Consider the following 20,274-nt stretch of genomic DNA (forward strand, 5'->3'; position numbering starts at 1 on the left):
GCATTCTCGTGGGCGGAAACAGCTAGTCGATCTACCGACACGTTTCTTTGAATCTCGCGGTGTATTGGCAGCCAGCAGACTATAAAATATAGTTTATGCGCGTAGATCATGCATAAAAGTGAGTAAACAGAGGTAAAGACGGGTTTTGTGTGTTTTTTAGGTTATTTATGCAGGGTTGTTACCAGGCTTAGAGAATCACAGCTTCTGCCAACTTCACTTCTTTGATATGTTTAATGGCCGATGATATCGCATATGTCTCTGCAGCGAAGATGCTCGTATTAGGGTGCAAAACACCTACATCCGAAAAAGATAGACCAACGGCAGCATAGGATACAGAAGTATGAGATTTCGAGGTATCGGTAAAGAATTTCGAGAAAGTGTATTTGTGTTGTAGTCCAAGGAAGTGTGCACAGATATGTGCAGCAGGTGCATGTTTAGTAACCTTCATGAAGAAAACATCACAGTGTATGAGTTGCCACTGCAACGGTGAGAGATTTGCAGCGAGGGCGGCCAGATGGTGTTCGAGAAGTGGCACGCCCATTTTTTCAGCTAGGCTCCTTACACACAGTCAGTAGGGCTGCCTCAAGGAAGGACGGTTGTCAAATAATTCTGAATTGGAGAGATCGTTAGCTGTAGAGTGTGCAGGGTGTTCCTTGTCACAGTTTACTTTCAGAACATACACAAAAGCTGTGTAAGATGTCTGTAGGGGAAGCGACCAGTCGTTCGATTCAGCGTATCTAAGGGGCTCGTGCGAAAAGCACTCGTAGAAAGACGAATTACAAGATGGTGAACGACGTCTAGCATCTTCAGGGTGGTTGGTGGGGTGGAGTGATAGACAATGGCTCCGTAGTCTAGGCGAGTGTGAATGAGGCTTTTATGCAGATAGAGAAGACACTTCCTGTCAATGACCCACGTGGTGCGTGACAACACTTTCAGAACCGTTCATACAAATATAAAAAACACCTGTTTTTCGTATATTGGATGTGGGGTATGAAAGTTAGTTTTGCGTCTGATATGAGCCCTAGGAATTTATGATCGGTCCTTACTGATAGAGGCTGACCACAAAGATCCATCTCAGGATCTGAATGAACGCCCCCCTTTCTGGAGGATAGGACGCAAGTGCATGCTTCTCTGTGAGTTCAATTGAAAATAGTTTTCGTCTACCCATTGTGAGACCTTTTTAAAACTTAGCTGTATTTGTCGTTCACACATGGAAAGGTTGCACGATTTAAAACCGAGCTGTAAATCGTCGACATATGTGCAATAGAACATATTGCGAGAGATGTATAGGCGCAAGAAATTCATTTTCACAATAAAAAGTGTGCAACTCAGTACACCACCTTGTGACACTCCTGTTTCTTGGACAAAAGTTCGGGATGAAACAGCGCCTACTCTAACACAAAATGCACGGTTGGACAGGCAACTTTCAATTACAGTGAACATTCTACCCCGCACACCTAAATGCGACAGATCTTGGATGATGCCAAAGTGCCACGCAGTGTCATAGGCCCTTTACATATCGAGGAACACCGAGAGAAACAATTGGTTATGAACGAAAGCGTCCCGAATTTGTGCCTCGATACGGACAAGGTGGTCAGTAGTGGATTTATCCTCTCTAAATACGCGCTGATGTGGGTCAAGTAGATTATTTGTCTCTAGGAAGTGCATGAGTCGCCTGTTTATCATCTTTTCAAAAACCCTGCAAAGAGAGCTAGTTAGGGTGATGAGCCTGTAGCTTGACACAGAGGATGGGTCCTTGCCCTGTAACGATGGCTTCTTTCCAGGCTGAGGGGATCTCGCCTGAAAACCATACAACATTATACAGGAAGTCAACAGAGAAGGGCTTTTTGTGTTTCGGATGGCAGGTGTTTTAACATTTCATTTACTACTCGGTCGGAGGCTGGGGCGGATTTATTGCAAGTGGTAAGGGTAGCCTGCAGCCTAGCTAAAGAAAAAAGGTTCATTGTATGTCGCGTGTTTTGTGGATTCATGTTCTACTTTGTTTTTACATTTTGGTTTTATGTCATTGAAATGCTCGAGTATAGTACGACGAGTTGGAAACCTGGTCGAAGTGTGCCCCTAGGGAGTTCGCCTGGTCCTCAAAGCGGTTGCCTAGTGTGTTCACTTGTGGAAGTGAGTGTGCTTGTCATCCTGCTACTTTACGAACCATGTTCCAGACTGTCTCCCCATCTGTATATGAATTAATACCCATCGAAAATTTCTGCCAGCTTTCTCCTCTAGCTTGTCGACACACTCTTCTTCCTTGGGACTCAATGTTTTTGAAGCTGTCAAGATTCTGTACTGTCGGTGAGTACCGAAGCAGCCTCCACACTTTGTTTTGCTTTTTGCGTGCATTTCCGCACACTCTATTTCACCAAAGAACCCGTCGTTTCGCGCAGGGTCTCATTTGTGGGATACATTTTGTTGAAGCATCAATTACAAAAGAGCTAGAGAAGTCAACAGCTGCATCTACGCTCAAGCCACGTATGTTGGGCAACTTAGGGGAGTAGCTTTTTGAAACTCTTCCCAGTCGGCCTTTTCAATCAGCCTTTTGGGAATCTGTGGAGGGCATGCTTTATGTATTGGTGTGCTCAGGATTATTAGAAAGTGATCGCTTCCGTAAGGATTATTAATGACGTTCCATTTGAGTAAGGGTAGGAGTGAAGGGGATGAAATACTAACATTTATGGAGGAGTAGGTGTCGTTGGCCAGGCTGTAGTATGTCGGTTGCTTCTGATTCAAAAGACAAGCGCCAGACGAGAAAAAAGAACTGTTCAATTCGACGACCTCGTGCATCACAGCTCGAATCACCCCCTAAACTACTATGTGCATTAAAGTCTCCAAGAACCAGATAAGGCTCAGGTAGTTGATCTATCAAGGACTAAAATTCATGTTTTTCAAGGCGGTACAGTGAAGGTATTTAAAAAGAGCAAATGGTGACGAGTTTGTTGAAAAAACTGCTCAAACAGCCACTTCCTCAAGGGATGTTTGTAGTGGCAAATGTGTACATGCAACACTCTGATCACCTATAATCGCCACCTCACCAGATGACGTTACAGCATCATCGCGATTCTTTCTGAATAATACATAACGACGTAGGAAATTTGTGTTCTTGGAATTTAATTGCGTTTCTTGTACACAGCACTTTTGGCGATTGTTTGTGTAAGAGTTCCTGGATATCGTCGAGATTTCCAAGCAGTCCTGTGACGTTCCATTACATAATTTCTGTATCCGTTATCAGTGTAAATTAATGCTGTATGTACTAAAAGAACTATTGCATTAAGCCAGGAGCCCTTGTCAAGCCCCTTGATGATGGTTTTTGACTTTCTGGCACGCTTCAGAGAGCCGCGCTTGTCCTTCGGCACCGAAGACATCGCTGGACTTGATGTTGGGCGCATCACCTCGGCAGAGGTGTTGAATGCCCGCTCGTGGTTCACGCGTGTGGACATGGAAGTCTTAGGGCTATCTGTCAAAACAGAAGGTCCTGAGGCTTCTGGTCCGGAGGCCTGCAAGCCTGTTAGTGGCGGAAGAACCTGTGCTACTTCCGCTGAGGGCACTGCCGTTGAATGGCACTGCTTCCCGTCCGCTTTGAGTGGTACGTGCGGGCACCGTGGATTTTGGTGGCACTGCCCCCTTTCGTGTGTGACGTCCTCGCAAACATGGACTGAACCCCGGACCTTTCGGGATGTTTTCGCTCGTTTCTCAAACCCACAAAAAAGGAAAAGAAAACCTTCGGTGTAACGCATAGGCATTCCGGAGTAGAGTACCTGGAAGGATTATTTCTACTATTTTAGCGGGCTCCCCCGCGCAAACACGAGGACCGGGCGGCGCCTCGTCGTCTACAGACAGTGCGACAGTGCACGGAAGAAATAATCCACACGCACCCTTCAGATTTGTGGCATGGGGGAGCAGCAGAGCACCTTTTGTTGGTTCGGGGAATGCGACTTTGCCACAGCGCCTGTGCCGGGTCCGGTTTGACTTTCCGTCAGCCTCCGTGGCGCCAGGGCTCATTACTGCGTCCTGCGTGGATGGCCACTCGCGTCGTTGAATGACGAAGAAGCGGCGGCTACGGAGAATTTTTGCGAGAGACACCGAGCTGCATGGAAACGTTGAGACTTGGTCCGGACGTTGGTCATTACAGACGACGTACTTTGTCGGAAGCATCGGGACCATTGTTCGCCCGTAATTAAAGTGTCTTGAACAGCTAGCCCATCTCTCTTTCTGAGGCTTGAGTTTGTACTTTGTTACTTGCTCGCCTTTGTTTGGGAGAGGGTTTTATACTGGTGTGGGCCGCGGGAGCGGCCGTCGAAGATGACACACACCGACTGACAGAGAAACATGCCGCGCCGATGGCGGCGATTGGTTTGATGCCCCGGTAGGGCGGACTCTGGTCCTACAAAAAGGGACTACGAGACGATACAAGAGAGTCAGAGAGACGATGCGAAGAGGGTCAGAGAGATACGATGCGAACGAAGGCGGGGAGAGACGATGCGATGAGGTCGAGATGGTAGAGAAGCTAAGATGGAAATCACTGAGAAGCACGACGTAGGCGACGATGACGAAGACGATGAAGACGCTGACGAATTGGACAGATCAGACCTCGACGCCAAGAACCAACCTTCGGCCCCGATTCGAGCAGCCAACTCCGAGGCCCCGACTACATGGACATTCTGTGAGACGAACTTCACCTCCCTTAATTATACGAGCTTTGCGGGAAAAGATGTGGCATATTGAGACATGGCGCGGTTTTAATAATTGATAACTTCATCATTTGTGTCGTCGTGTGTTTTTTTATGCATACCCTTGTATTGTTACAGTTACTTTCTTTATGTGCCTGCCCTGTGTCGAATGTCGCAAATGTCCAAATCATGTGTTATAACTTTGTGTAGTGGTTTATGTACGCGGTATACGATGTTTTAAGTTAATAATAAATTAAATGAATCAGCAAACAGGAACAGGTCGTAGTGTCTCTCACTTCCCGGCCCCAGCTTGAATCCCTGTATGTGGGAAGAGATTGAGACACGCAGCAAAGAGGGAACCGAATAGAAAAAGGGTTGATTGTTCTTCCCTCTCTTTGGTAATCGGTGGCGTAGAGGGGGTCGTCTCACGTGCAACCTTCGCGAACGAAGGACCCTGCAAAGATAGACGGCCTCCCTAAGCGAGGTGTTTTCATTGACTTTGAGTGTAAGTATTTTTTTTGCATGTTTTCATGTAGGACATCTGCGGGAATAAGCGGGGTGTCGGGCGTCGCAATTCTTCCAATTTGTCTCCAGCGTGTTCGTGCGAAGTGCACTTTACACAGGTTTGACGGCTGCGGCAGCTCTGAGAGCCGTCGCCGAAACGCTGGCACTTGAATCACATGTAATCACATGGAAGCACAGGAAGATTTCTTTGGGTTTTAGGAAGACATTCAGCATCCCTTCGGGGCACAACCTTATAGGGGAAGGGCGATCAGACAGTTTGCGAAATGAAAAAGAGGCAATTAGTAACTATAAATGCGGCAGCCATGCCAGCCACTCGCCGTGGAGCTCAACATGGGGACGCGGCATCGCATTTATAAAAAGGCATGACAGCGCCAGCTGTACAAAGCCACTATAAGCCAACATTATGTGATCAAGGGTGGGCACATATACAAGGTTAACCCTTGCCGCCTGAAAGAAGGAAGTGAAAAGAAGTGAGAAGATGACAGGAACGATTGAAAGCGAGAAAAGACCGAGATGTAGGGAGAGAGAGATAGGAAAAGGTGACTGCCGATTTCCCCTGGATGGGTCAGCCCAGTGGTGCCGTCTACGTGAAGCCGGGGCAAAAGGGGTGTGTTCCCTCTGCCGAGAGGGGGGGGGGGGGGCTTACAGGTTCAATTACCTGGCGTCGGCTCAACCCCCAGGTCCCCTTTTTCCCCGGACGCGGAAAAGCCACGCACGGCAAGGCGTGGGAGAGGTTGGAACCTCCTGTTAGCTCGGGTCCGTAATGGCGCTACACATCAAACGCCTGCCCCATTGTGTGTGTGTGTGTGTGGGGGGGGGGGGGGTGGTAATAGAGAAATACGCGAAATACAACCAACCCCAATATATAGCTTTCATAGATAACGAGAAGGCATTTGACTCAGTCGAGACATCAGCACTAATGCAGGCGCTTACAGAATCAGGGCAATGAACCGTACATAAACATACTGCAAGAAATATACAGTGGATCCACAGCCACCATAGTGCTTCATAAAGAAAGCGATATAATCCCCAAAAAAGGCTGTAATGCAAGGAGACACGATCTATCTAAACTATTCACCACGTTCTTACAGGACGTTTTCAGGGCCCTAGAATCGGAAGACTAAGGGATCAGATATAATGGAGATAATGTTTGTACTTTGTGATTCACTGATAACATTGCCTTGATAAGTAACTCAGGGGACGTGTTATATACGGCTCATAAATACTGAACTGAACACGACAAGCAGAGGAGTAAGTCTGGAAATAATATGGACAAAACTAAAGTAATGTGCAACAGTCATGGGAGGAAACAACGCTTCGGGATCGGTGGAGAGACGCTGAAATTTGTGAAGGATTACGTCTACTTAGGACAGGTAGTAACCACGTAGCCAAACCATGAGAGCGAAATAACTAGAAAAAATAAGGATGGGGTGGATAACATTCGTCAGGCATTCTCGATGATGATGTTTGGTGTTTTGTGACGCAACGGCCATTCAGTGGCCAAAGAGCGCCAGGTCATAGTACTACAGGTATGAACAATGATTATAATGATTGGCTGTATAGGGGCCTTAAAATTTCTCCCGCTAAGCCGGGTAGAACATAGAAGTATTAAAATCATGACCATGATGTGGGATGTGGGTAGTGCGAATGGATGGCAAAAGTTCATGATAATAAAGCCATGGTGGATATGTATGGCATTAGCACAAGTGCCACGATCGTCTACGCCCTTGTGTCCAAGGGCCGCGAGACAAGTGCTTTGTTCAGTGTAGCCATCGCAGCAGCGACCTCTTCTCAGAGAGGTCGTTCTCATGGATTTATTATACAGACTCTGCATATTAACTCTGTGGTTGTGCTGCGGGGATGCCTGGAAATATGACGTGAAAATATTCACATCCTTTAAAAACGAGAACAGCGATTGACAACAAAAAAGTGGTTCTTCACCTATAAACATCGATGGGTGCATGGGAATTTGATGGTGGAAGGGAAATGGTAAGTGTTTTCTTCTAATTGCATCCAGTTCTTTGCGGTGTAATAAAACATAAAGCACGGTGAGAGGTTCACCGCACTTTTCACAGAGGGATGGATCGCCACCAGACAAAAGGTGTGAGTGTGTGTTGTGTGTATGCCCTATTCTTAATCTGGTGAGTGTTACTTCAGTGTAGCGCAACTTCGATGTTGGCGGCCAATTCGCAATATGTGTCTTGATGAGGCGAAGTTTATCCTTTGTTTGCCTATCCTATAAACGCTGTCAATACTCCCTGAGCTTTCGTTTAACGAAGTGTTTGAGGTCAAGTGTAGGTACAGATATAGATGTATTGATTGTGGAATTTTCGTGGGCGGAAACAGCTCGCTGATCCGCTAACATGTTGCCTTGAATCTCGCGATGTCCTGACACTCAGCATACTACAACATATTGTCTATGTGCGTAGATCAAACATAGTAGTGGGTAGACAGAGACCAGAATAGGGTTCGTATGTTTCTAAGGGATTTCAGAGCTGTTACCACGCTTAGAAAATCAGTATTTATCACAACTTTTGGGAGTTTTGATTCTTTGATATGTTGATGGTCGATAATATCACGTATGCCACTGCAGTGAAGATGCTCGTATTGAGGTACAGAACACCTATATCTGCAAAAGATGGACGAACCGCTGCGTAGGACACAGAGGCGCGAGTCTTTGAAGCATCGGTAAAAATTGTGGGCATAAATATTTGTGCGCAGTTCAACAAAGTGTGTATAAACTTGTGCTATAGGCGCGCTTTGAGTAACTTAGACGCAGTCTTATCGCAATCTATTAGCCGTCTCTGCCATTGCGGGACATATACAGCGGGAGCAGCCAAATGGTGTTCACAAAGTGGCACACCCATTTCTTCGGCGGAACTCCTCACACGAAGTGCGTAGGGGTGTCTCATGGCTGGGCCATTTTGAAATTGAACAGAACTAGACAAGTCATTGATGGTGGGGTGTACAAGGTGTTCGTTGTTTGCATTTTTTAAAAAAGTATATAAAAATAGCTATTGCCTATGGAGATGTAGTGACCACTCGTTAGATTCCATGTACAGGCTTTCTACAGGGCTAATACGAAAAGCACCTCTGGAAAGACGAATTCCAAGATGGTGAACAGGGTCGATCATCTTTAGGGCAGTTGGTGTTGCAGACTGGCGTATTATTGCTCCGTAATATAGGCGTGTACGTATCACCCTTTTATATATATTCGTGATACAGTTCTTGTCACCACCCCACGAAGTTCATGAGAATACTTTTAGAATACACATGGTTTTCGAGCACTTGTTTTTAGGTACTTAATATGTTGGATGAATGTTTGTTTGCTGTCTAATATTAGGCCGATGAACTTATGCTCACTTTTAGCAGACGAACATTGACCATGCAGGTGAACGTTCGGATCAGGATATAGGCCTCTCTTTCTGGAGAATGAGACACGCGTGATTTTATGTGGGTTCAGTTTAACCCATTCTTATCTGCCCATTTCGAAAACCTATTTAAGCACAGCTGAACCTGCCGCTCACACAATGAAAGGCTGCATGATTTAAAGCCGATTTGTACGCCATCGACCTAAGTGAAATAAAATACATTTTGTGGGATGGACATACGCAAGGAATTCATTTTGATTATAAAAAGTGCACAACTCAATACACGTCCTTGCGGTACTCCTGCCTCTTGCACAAATGTTTGTGAAACGGCAGTGCCCACTCAAACATGGAATGTCCGATGCAAAGGCGAGCGTCTTGGAGAGCACGCAAGATCATTTCCAAACGCCTGAGATGTTCGGGAAATGTGGGAGCATAGACAATAGACCGATCCCACAGGCCAGTTTCGCGACGCCACCGCTGCCGCGGCAGCCGCGGTGCATGCCGGTACTTGTAGTCGTCCGGGCGCACCAGCCAGCCGAAGTGCCTGAGCGTTCCCTTTTCGATAGATTTTTCGGTCGTGTGGAGCCGTCTTACGATGGGAGGATTTACGTGCTGTGTTCCTGGATGCTACAACAACAGCACAAGGGATAAAGGCTTGGGTTTCTACGTCTTTCCTAAAGAGCAAAAGCTTCGGGAGACGTGGATTCAGCGTATCAACAGGGCTGGACGGGGCGGCAGGTAAGACATCTTATTAAATGTATAGTGCCGCTTTGAAACTAAATAAGCGTATTGCGGTGGTTTTTTTTATGTGAATGTTTAATCATGAAGCTTAGCATACCAAAGAATATGATCTTTGCTCACTCTGCCTGCGTATACTCTTACCGGATAGCTCAGCCGCGGTTCGCGGTTGTGCATGCCGGTCATTTTTTAGCGCATCTTCCTTATTCTAGCGTTTTTTGTTACCGCTGCGTACTAATATTATTATTATTACGAGTTGTAGTGCTGAGGTCTTTTAGTTTTCCATGTTGCGCAAGTGCAGCACCGCGTACGCGGCTTGCGTTTTTTTTTTTTACAACGCAAGTGGCAAGCATGCAGGCATAAGGGGAAGGCAAGCTCATTGACGAGGCTCTCCTAATAGCTCTACCGTACATCGAGACCTTACTTTTTAGAAACGACGTAACGTACTTCACGGCACGCTTGCAACAACTTACCCAGAACTCGTTGTGCCAAACGGCGATTAGCTTTCGCGGATCACCCTCGATGCAAACGGTGCCTCTGTAATCTCGTCCTTTCCGTAAAATAGTTATCTGGTGCATGCACGCGGCCGCTTTCGCTGCACCTATGCAGATGAGTGGCACAAACAGCTGTATAATTTACCTGTGTGTGGCGTTGTCGAGTGAGGCTGAAAATTAAAATTACATTTGTCATTTGCCCTTGACTGATATGGAACTTTTTGTACGTTAATCAAGAGAAAGTGATACTGTTGTCTTGCAGTGGTAGCATGCAGACTGGACATTTAAAAGGAACCTGAAAACGCAGTAGGTGATGTTCAGTGTCATATGAAATAATGCTGGAACTTTTTGTGCTCAGGTTCTCCAAGTTTACGCCTACCACGGGACACCGAGTATGCGGTGCCCACTTCGAAGGAGGAAAAAAGACTTACATGAACAGAGTGCCCACAATCTTCCCGCTGAGACCGCAAAAGGTGGAAAGGAGGCGACCACTCATAAGGACACAGGTAATTTGAGCGCAAGCAATGCAGAGAAATAGCATTACGTTGTTGCATATGCACCACTGAATATTTTGTTATGGCTTAATGCAGGCAATGGCTACTTAAGGGTTGCGCTACTGCGTAAAAAAAGCAATGATGCCGAGTAAACTTAAACTCGTGTGAAGGTATAAAATGCAGTATTGGAAATCTCACCTGCAGCTGCACAGTGTGTTGTAAAAATCACTGAAACACATGGCTTTCTTTTTTCATTTTCCCCTGACAGCCGGAACTTCCCAACAGTCCAACTGTGGCACCCCAGCACGACCCAGAAGTCTCAGGCTCTGCCATCACTAGTAGCAGCAGCGACAGTGAAGACACCGCACAGCAAAGCACTCTACTCATGGACCATGCCTACAGCAGCCAAGAGTCAAGCTATGACCAGCTTTCCAAGAAAGTTGCTTGCCAAAATAATATAATAACTGAGCTAGCAGAAAAGGCTGAAGCTGCTTACGCGCATGTTGAAGAGCTCAACCGCCAGCTAAAACGCTCTCAACAGGACCACGCTGAAGCAAAAAAGCTATGTGACCGCCTTCAGCAGAAGAATAGGTGCTTGCGGCTTGAGCTATCCTGTATGCAGAAGAAAGTCAAGAGGTGCAAGGCTGAAGCTACACAAAAGATTGACATCACGTATGAAGCCCTTGTAGAAGATGAAAAGAAGCTGCGGTACTACACTGGCTTTACATCCAGAAAGTCCTTCGACAGTTTTTGGTCCCTACTTGAACCAGATGCGAAAAAGCTGCGGTTCTGGCAGATGAAGGAAACGGAGAACGAGGACCGGAACTTCATCCTGCCTTTGAAGACACAGCTTGTGCTCGTCCTGATGAGGCTACGGCTGGGCCTTGACGGCCTTGACCTTGCGTACAGGTACGCTGCCAACGTTGAAGTGTTTTTTTTTTGCATCAGTACTCATTTTTGCCTTTGCATAAGGTCCAAGTGGAGTGACTAATGAAACTCTGTTACCATGCCAATACATTTACGCGGGCATACTGTGTATAATGTTATTTATGAATATGCTGTGAGGGAAACAAGCATAACCCAATCAGCCCGAAAGGGGCCATGAAGACAAAATACGAGTTTGCTTTATTCAAAAGATTTGGTATTTTGTAATACCCTTAGTGCTTGTCCGGGAGCAAACGAACTTTCATTCACTGAGAAATTCAAGTTTAAGCCAAATTTCAGTGTTCCTGCCGAGCGTAGCTGGTTTTGTTAGTTACTTTGTGCATAGGGGGAATGCAGCATGCTGTGTATTCGTACGTTCCTCAAAATATCAGCAATGGTAGGCAGCACTTTTTCACTTATCGTTTATAATGAAAATGACTGGAAGTAACAAGGTGCTTACACAAAAGGAATTCAGTACCGTTTAAGCATCTTCTGCAATGACATCTTCATTGCAACCGTAGGTTCTTTTGTTTGTGCTGCAGAAAATTACTGATGCGCATTTTTTGCAAATTTGTTTTTCGTACAGGTTTGGCGTTTCTACGTCAACCGTTTCGAGGATCTGGGTAACATGGCTGGATTTTTTGGACAACAGGCTTCGCCAGGTATGTCAGCACCAGTTATCTTTTTTTATTGCCTTTTGTTTGTGGTCTCTGTGATGGCCGCGACAAATTGCAACATTTATGGGAAGGGAGAAAGGGGACTGGATGGAATTTTAGGTATAAAAGGCCAACTGTACACTGATCAGTCGCGTAGCCAGGGTTCTATTTCAAGGGGTGTTTGTCAGCCTTCCCCTCATGGCCAGATATATTAGCCCCCACTACTGCCTTTCTGTCTGTCAAGATACCTGCTAAGAACGTACAGGTAATTTAATTCCCCGAAGCATGCTTTTTTAAGCTTACTGCAAGATTGCTCAGCTTGAACACCTTGTGTTTGCATTCTAAGATGGATCGATTGAATTAAAGTAAATTTCAGTAAAACTACTCGTTAGGCAGTTGGTGCACGCTTGTAAAACCCAGAGCGCAAAAATACAACACAGGCGAAGCACAATGGGACAAGCACTCACTCTCAGCTAAAAATTATTGGAAGCAACGTCACATGTCACCTCACCTTAAATGTACTCATTTCACTTTTTTTATTCTGCGGGTTGCTACATGGCTCAGTGCCCGCGGCGTTGTGCTGCCCAAGGATGCGGGTTCGATTCTCGGCCGTGGCTTCCGCTTTTCTTACGCAGGCAAAAAGCGAAAATGCTCGCATATTCGAGATTAAGGTGCTCGGTAAAGGTTCCCATCTGATCAAATTAAACTGAAGCCCTCCACTACAGTGCACCTTATAACTTATGTAGTGCCTGTGCATTATAACTCAATAAATCAATCGATGAACCTTCTGGGTCTTACAGCACATGCCCAATGCAGTAAATGATTTTATTTATATGTAACGATGCTTCCAAAAAAAGTTTTGTTGAGAGAATGCTTATCCCAGCATGCTTCTCGTGTGCCCGTGTGTTTTTTGCTAATTTTTAGAGCATTTGTAGATTCATTTGACAGTGTTACAAGCTGTGATGACTCATCTTGCGGTCTCTACTGCAGAGCAGTGCCAGTACTTGTGGCAAAAATCAAAGGTGGAGAAGGTGACTTTTTAAATCGTACATTAAGAGCAATGGGGAGATTCATGTGCATTGAGAATGCAGTCTTAGATCCTTCGCATAGATCCACCACTCTAAGACCACTCCCCCCGCCCGTTCCTAAGCCACTGATGATATTAATGTAAAAAATATGAAAACCCACTTTTCCTTCTTTTTTTCAGGTCCCAACTTGGATGCCTCCCCACCTGTGCGACATGTACAGGCCACAAGCTTTCACTGACAAGGGCTACACCACTGTTGACGGCATCCTCGACTGCACCGAAATTTTCATCGAAACCCCCTCGTCATTCCGTGTACAGAGTGAGACCTATTCCTCGTACAAAAAGCACAATACTGCAAAAGGGTTAGTTGTGTGCAGCCCGAACGGCTTTGTTATGTTCGTGTCCGATCTTTCTCCTGGGAGGCTGTCTGACAAGGCCCTAACAAAGGCTTCCGGTGTGTTGGAAAAGTTCTCACCAGGGCGAAGTTTGATGGCTGATAGGGGGTTCACCATCGAAGAAGAGTGCAAGGAACTTTCACTGCACTTGAACATTCCGCCATTCATGGAAGGACGGCCTCAACTGTCTGAAGCAGATGAAACTGAGACAAGGCTTATTGCCAGTGTGCGCATACATGTGGAAAGGGTCATTCGGAGGATAAAGACCTACAGAATACTCTCACAGGTGTTTCCAAACAGCATGTCTGGACAACTGAACAAGGTGTGGCATGTTTGCGCACGCTTGACAAACTTTGTGGGTGAGCCATTGCTGTGAGCAGATGTGAGTGAAGTCTGCATGTCTGCTGATAGGCTGCGCCAGTTCGCTTGCACTACATTTGACTACTTTTTTGGCCATGCAACACAGCCAGAAATGGGAAGGATATAGGCCATTGTGCCTGTTCTAGGAACTTCTCACCGTCTCTCCAAGCTTTTTTATTCACCTTAGCCCAAAACAAGGAACAACCCAATCCCTTCAGGAGGGCACGTACGAAGAGCCGTATCCTTCCCGTGCACATTCAAGCATCATAAGAAATGTCCCTGCCTAGGTTTTGTATTCAGTTTATTTGCTTTGTTTACTTGGTCATTCCCTTATTCTCTAAATTTCTTGAGAACTACGTTTACTTGCACGAAAAGATGTGTTGTCTGCATTGACCCCCCTTTTCTTTTTTGTTGTCATAACACATTGCTACCTGTACTGTCATGAACGTGCAGTATGCAATAGCCATACTCTCTTCATCTCTGTCACCATTTCAAACAGCGGCACGTTTTGATGCTTTCCATTAAAATTGAAGTGAACCGATGCCTGGCGGTGTCAATGAATAGGTACATACATTTATTTCGATAGGGTAAAAGCTCGTGATCGTGGCCATAGCTGCCCATTGAGAAGCATACTTGTATGGGCTATCACCATATTGTCCCCTTGTGTCCAGCCATCCAGTCTGCTGTGGTTTAACATAAACATGAAAGGTTAATTAACAGGCTGACGTAGCCTTTTAATGCGTGACAGCATTCATTGATAAACTGAAGGTATGTTGAGTGTATCATTTCCTGCATAGAAACCAGCTGCAGGAGGATAATGGAGCTGTGAAGAAACGGCGTTACACAGTGCTCGAGTAAATTTCAAGAAGCCTGCAACCGCCTGTTTTGCAAGAAACAGTTGTCTAAAAATATTTTCCACATAGGGCTCCAGTACAGTGGTTTATTTGACATTGTTTTCGTGCTTCCCGTAAACTGTGTAGGGCCTTCAGGAAAACAAAAAAAAAAAAAAAACAGGCCAGAAGGCACATGATAGTACAGGCATACACACTAGCAGTGGTGGGTAAAAAGTAGGGCCATAAAAGAAGCGGGTCACAACACATCATAGCACAGGCCTACACATTAGCAGTGGTGGGATAAAAGTTCGAATAGCTCATGCCAAGTGACACGTGAGCAGGTGCCTCGCTGTCCCACAAAACACTGATTCATGGAAAGCTGTGGCATGTGTTACCGGTCTGCTTGTTTAATTCACCTTGAATTAATTCAAAATGAAGGCGAAAAGAGAAGTACAGACAATGCAGCAGTAAAAGAGCCCGTCAATGTAACATTACATTGAACAAAGTGGCAATGAAGACAGACACAAATAACACAAATACCCTATCAGTAAAGAAGCAGTTAATAAGTATCACCAGGCTTTTTACCTCCACAGTACGTAAGCAAGCTTAGGTGCCCCGAGAATTTTTTTAAATTCCACATAAGTTGCTGTTTTGGAGCAAGGCCGGCCCTTACAGTAGCACGCAAGCCATAATGGTGTGAATATTAGTAGCAACAATAACGCCAGTGGTGCAGTTTCGTGTGCTTCATGGCATAAATAAGCAAGCCTATGCCTCCGCGAAATTAGCATGAAGCACACAGACGCTTCACACTGGAGGGCCTCACGCTCATTTGTACTATTTTTCCCCAGCGTGGTCAAGTTATGCACGTGAATGATGTACAAAGAAAGAGGGTAGACTGTTCTTGTTAACGCAGAACAAAAATGCACAAACCTCATACATAAACATCTTTGTTGTAGAAAAGGCAATTTACAGGCACAGAAGCATAACTCTGGTGGGCTACTCTACTGGCTTGAAGTATTTATGGTATGACAAAACACACGCACAAGCTTGAAAACATTTTCTAGCTTTACTTTACCAGTTACTGGAAATGTAGGGAAGCAAGTAGCTGGAAGTAAAAAATTTGCAACGTTCTATGAATTCCGTGAAGAAACTCTGGTCAAATGGCACGGAGATTTGTCGGCACTCTTCCTTGCTGTAAACAAACAGCACGCAGGTGTTCAGACCAGTCACACCCATCTGCACTTGCACCTGAGTATAATAGCCACTACTTTTTTTTAGTTCCCCAGCACGCAACTGCCTTTTGGCAAAATCTTGAATTTTTAGGGGCACTTTGATCTCAAGCAGCCGTGGTGCGCAACATTTACACTTCACGAGCCCATCTGGGCTTGCACCTAGAAAAGCGTGATGACGAGAGAGGAAGAGGCCAGTTTCAGTCCCCTCAAGCTCCACGTGGCTGTCATTTTTGTCCTGAAAGGCTTTCCTGGCTTCAGGCTCACACAGCAGGCCTCTCTTCATGGCAAATGTTGCCCTGCCTTTCTTTTTCCCAACCACTGCTGCGATGAGACGTCGGGGATCATGCGGCCCCATTTTGGTTTGGCACGTCCTGACCCATGTGTAAACTCTATGCGCTACAGATGCAGTGATCAGACCCTCCCTATACATATGCCAAAGGAGGCAAGCACTTTGCAGTCGTGTGGCTGCCTCTACGGCTGTAACTTCTTCGTCTGTGTATGACAGCAAAGCATTCCCCTGTTTGGCTCGCTCCAGCCACCTTAAAGGTAGCCCAGCCACATCTTCGGTAGCGGGGCTCTCAACATTTCTTTGTTTTTCGGGAAGAAAGTCATTTGCTTCAAGTACGTCTGCGAAGCAATCGAGCCCACATTCTTTGAAGTTTCCATGCAAGTTTATGAGGCTCAGTGTTGACAGATTCGAGTCTTGTGTTCTCAAGCATGAGTAGGCTGCTCGTTTTTTGTGAAGCCTTGGTGCATCACTGATTTTTTCAGTGGTGTCCTTGGAGAATACAATCTGTTGAAATTGCTCAGTCACTTTTTTTGGATCCCGCGGGTTCTACCACTGCCGTTCACCTTCAGTGCATGCAATGGCATTTGGTACTTCAGTGAGATCATGTTGCGCAATGTGCATCAGCCCGTACAAAACGCAGCAAACATGTTTGCAGACACCACCTTTCCTAGCAACACATGAGCAGCTGCCACTGACAAGCTCCCCATCACACTTAAGCAACTTCACCCCAACACTGTACACTGTCCGTGTTGCCATGGATGCCAGAACTTGTGCCTTCACCACGGTCTCTGCGGTGTCTTCAGTTGAAAACACCAACTTTTGCAGGTGGCCTGATGTGAAAAGCCGCAGGCCAGCATCTCGATGTTTTCTAGCGCCTTTACTTTCAGTGTACCTGCATGAAGAATAAACGTTCACGTTTACATGCTGTGCAGGACTTTTTCCTTCCAGAATATACATTTACACATTCCACCCTTTAGTTAACTGTTGCATAATAAAAATAATCCCACTTTCAGGCCTGCAGGAACAGCTGAAGAAATTTTTGTAATTGTACTTGGCTAGAACAGTTGGCATGAGTACATTCCTGTGCATAAACACCTTTTCATTCCCTACACAAATTTGCACACTCCCACTTTTTGTCCATTGTGCAAGTTCTGAAGATATAGAACTAAAACTAAATTTAAGAAGACTGTCTACTGCAATCAGATATGTAAAAAACTTCATTTTAAAGTGACCTCAAATTGTAACAGCAAAATGGTTGGGAGCTGCGCTAGTTGGCACGTATTCGGATGGGAATCAGTGGAACTTTGTCGGAAACACACGGCACACTGTTGACTTTGTGATTGGGAGCGACGGAAGTAATAGCCGGCGAGAACAAACTTTCAGGAAGATGGGGACGATCGAGTAAAGTCGGGCTCGACTCGATCTGGGCGCTTTGTTACGTGGTCTGAAACTTCACGAAATAATGTGAGGGGAATGGAGGAGAGAAATGCCAGCTTTAATTATTCATTTCTCAGCAATCAAGAGTTGTTGATCATTGAATAAAAGCTGAGAAAGCTACAAATGGCGTTATTTTCCAGCTAAACACAAAGTTACTCAGACCCGCCGCGGTTGCTCAGTGCCTAAGGCGTTGTGCTGCTGAGGGAGAGAATGCAGGTTCGATTCTCGGCCGCGGCGGCCGCTTTTCTGATGGAGGTGAAAAGCAATAACGCCTGTGTTTTCAATATTCCGGCGCACGATAAAATCCCCAGGTGGTCAAAATTAATACGGAGCCCTCCACTACGGCGCGCCTCATGCCTGCATTGCATCGGCGGATAAAACCACACAATCAACAAAGTTACTGAGCCTGTAGCGTACCACTTTAATAAAGAGAAGAATTTTTGCATACTACAGAGCCTACAAGATGGGTAGAGCTTTGTGGCACTAGGAATAGTTCAAGAAACGTTACACTTTCTGAAACATTTGGGTGTCAGCATGCTCTTTTTTTCCCAAATAGCACTCATCAGTTTTAGAGAATCATGACTGCCGAGTTAAGTTTGCATACCTGACAATGTGCTCCTTTCCAAAGTATGGGTTCAGGGAGCTTGTTTTGCAGGTCCACCCTTGACTGTTGTGGTTGTGTAATACAGATGCCATGGCACAGCATTACACGGAGCTGCAAAAAAAAAAAAAAAACAGAGCCTGAAGGTTAGTTTAATCTGAACATAGCCAGCTAAACTTTCTGCTAAGCCAATACACTTTCTTAGATTACATATTTTTATCAGGGCGTTACCCTCTATTGGTGGAACATACAAACATCTGCATGCTGCGTACTCTATAAAAGAACCCCGGGCAGTGTCAGACAGTCGGTGCCCGTTGTCCACGCAGAAGCCAGGCCAATGAACCAGCTGCACGTATTAATAACATAATATGCCTCCACTGCATGATGCTCCTACCCGATGAGTAGTAGTAACGACGTGTGGACTAGTTGGTGTGGTAGCATCATGCAAAAAAGCACAAAAAACAATGAAACGCAGCAGTAGTTCTCATGAGAAGAAAAGAGAAGAAATCGCTCGCCCTGTTTTCAGGACCTTACAGGTACCAAATCTTTAGTCACATGATAGTAATCCCACGACAGGGACTGCACTTTACTAGTGCTGAGATAATCTTCACTGTTGCACATACTGCACACAGTAAATACTCTTAAGAGAAAAAAGCTTAGCGAAGTAGAAATTACAAAGACCATAAACAACAGGGCTATAACAACGAAAAAAAAATAACTGCAATGAAATAACGCAGGACCACGACAAAAGCCATAATAAAAACGCAATCCATGAAAAGAATATTGATTATTTAAAAATGCAGCCAATGCATTACTGTACCGCAAGAATGCAGTTTTCTAGGCGATGCCGTCCTCCAACCACACGAACCTGCAGCTCTCTGGTAACTGCATGTACAGAGGTAAATACTGTTAACAACGCACGAACGCGTGGCTTTCGATACGTGCAGCACAGCCTGCTGATAGCCACTGGCGTAACCAGCGATATTAGGTGACGGCGCTGCGGCGGCTTGGCATGCGAAAGCTATTGCCCATGCTTCCTTTTTTTTTGGGGGGGGGGGGAGGCAGGGAGAGATTCGACATCAGAAGTCCCTCACCACGACCGTCGCCAACACATAAAATAAACGATATCTGACGCTGATAACCAGCGAAGTCTGGATCATTTTCGCCTTTGGTATGGTTACTACGTTCCCATTTCTTTATTTCGGAACTATATACCAAAGGCAATAAAAAGACAGCACTAGTTATCAGGGTAAGATAACGTCCCTTGTTGGCTCCGTATCCTTACATGCGGCTCAACCGACAAGTGCGAATGACTGATGAATGCGTATCACAGCTGCTAATGGAGAGCGGCGCGTTTGCATATTCACGTGCGCGAAACATGGGACGCTACAATGTCAAGAGTTTTCAAAATATAGCGACCGCGTCGTTCGGTGGACTAAAATCAGAACGCCACCCAAATTAAGAATTTCAAATATTATTACTACCAAATGCTGTATGTTGAACGCGACACTCGTGCACGTAAGTGCCGTAAGACACGAAAGGTTCGGCGCCGCATATAAAGCCTGTCCCCAACAGCACGTCACTGTGCAAACAAACGTTGCAATCCCCGAGATGCACATGCGAAAAAAACAGTCGCGCAGAACAACCGCTTACATACATCACTCAAATGAAAACGGTACTCAACAGGCAACGAACGGGTGGCTGTCCTAAGTCCCGCCGAAACGAAGGAGCAGCAGGCACTTATGACCGAAATTCGCGCCGCCTGCTCCCATTAACAGACAATGTAGGTATTGAAAATACTCACATGACGACTTTTTCTTGCTGGTGAAATCGGAGAGACGTCCGCGAAGCTCCGGCGCAGTACTGAAAAAGCGGCGGCCACTGCGTAGTCGCTGTAGTCTGGTTGACCGATTGACTACAACTAAGATGGCGGCGGGGCAACTCCGGAAAACCGGCGCATGCGCTGATCGGCTGGTGGGATCGGTCTATTATGTCGTCTAACTAGACCAAAGTCATCGACCACTTGAGATGCCCAAGAACCCGGTCCATAAATCGCTGAACTGTAGCAGGAGCATTGGAGAGACCAAATGGCAGGCGCTTAAACTGGTATAGGTCATCCGGAGTTATAACGGCAGTCTTCTCAGCGTTATTTGGGTGTAGTTCTTTCTGCCAACAGCCAGAAAGAAGATCCAGCACAGTGAAAAACTGGGCACCATGCA

General features: G+C 45.8%; 1 protein-coding gene and 1 non-coding gene across 3 annotated transcripts; one reads left to right on the top strand and one right to left on the bottom strand.

The window, feature by feature from the left end:
* The first annotated feature begins 9,017 nt into the window (after window positions 1-9,017).
* LOC119173724 (uncharacterized) lies at window positions 9,018-14,125 on the top strand. Of its 2 annotated transcripts, none has more exons than XM_075886253.1 (5): window positions 9,018-9,313; window positions 10,166-10,313; window positions 10,570-11,210; window positions 11,812-11,887; window positions 13,089-14,125. In XM_075886253.1, the coding sequence occupies exons 1-5, from the start codon at window positions 9,171-9,173 to the stop codon at window positions 13,677-13,679; spliced, it is 1,599 nt and encodes a 532-aa protein (XP_075742368.1). In that variant the 5' UTR covers window positions 9,018-9,170; the 3' UTR covers window positions 13,680-14,125. The 2 variants fall into 2 exon arrangements, with proteins under 2 accessions (XP_075742368.1, XP_075742369.1); XM_075886254.1 differs by having other exon boundaries at window positions 13,130-13,289.
* A 1,422-nt stretch (window positions 14,126-15,547) lies between these two features.
* On the bottom strand, window positions 15,548-20,064 carry LOC119174240 (uncharacterized). The gene is made up of 4 exons (XR_012893592.1): window positions 19,860-20,064; window positions 18,876-18,940; window positions 18,059-18,169; window positions 15,548-16,909 (listed from the first exon to the last, which is right to left on the bottom strand). It is a non-coding gene; the product is annotated as an uncharacterized LOC119174240 (transcript).
* Between the last annotated feature and the right edge of the window lie 210 nt (window positions 20,065-20,274).

Source organism: Rhipicephalus microplus, chromosome 2 (assembly GCF_043290135.1).
Source record: "Rhipicephalus microplus isolate Deutch F79 chromosome 2, USDA_Rmic, whole genome shotgun sequence".
Taxonomy (NCBI): domain Eukaryota; kingdom Metazoa; phylum Arthropoda; class Arachnida; order Ixodida; family Ixodidae; genus Rhipicephalus; species Rhipicephalus microplus.

Bases quoted from the DNA above. Each gene is read 5' to 3' on its own strand.
- LOC119173724 (XM_075886253.1), top strand. From the start codon at position 9,171: ATGGGAGGATTTACGTGCTGTGTTCCTGGATGCTACAACAACAGCACA. The intron at 11,211-11,811 runs GTACGCTGCCAA...TTTTTCGTACAG, and splicing joins GGCCTTGACCTTGCGTACAG to GTTTGGCGTTTCTACGTCAA. The intron at 11,888-13,088 runs GTATGTCAGCAC...TCTTTTTTTCAG, and splicing joins TGGACAACAGGCTTCGCCAG to GTCCCAACTTGGATGCCTCC.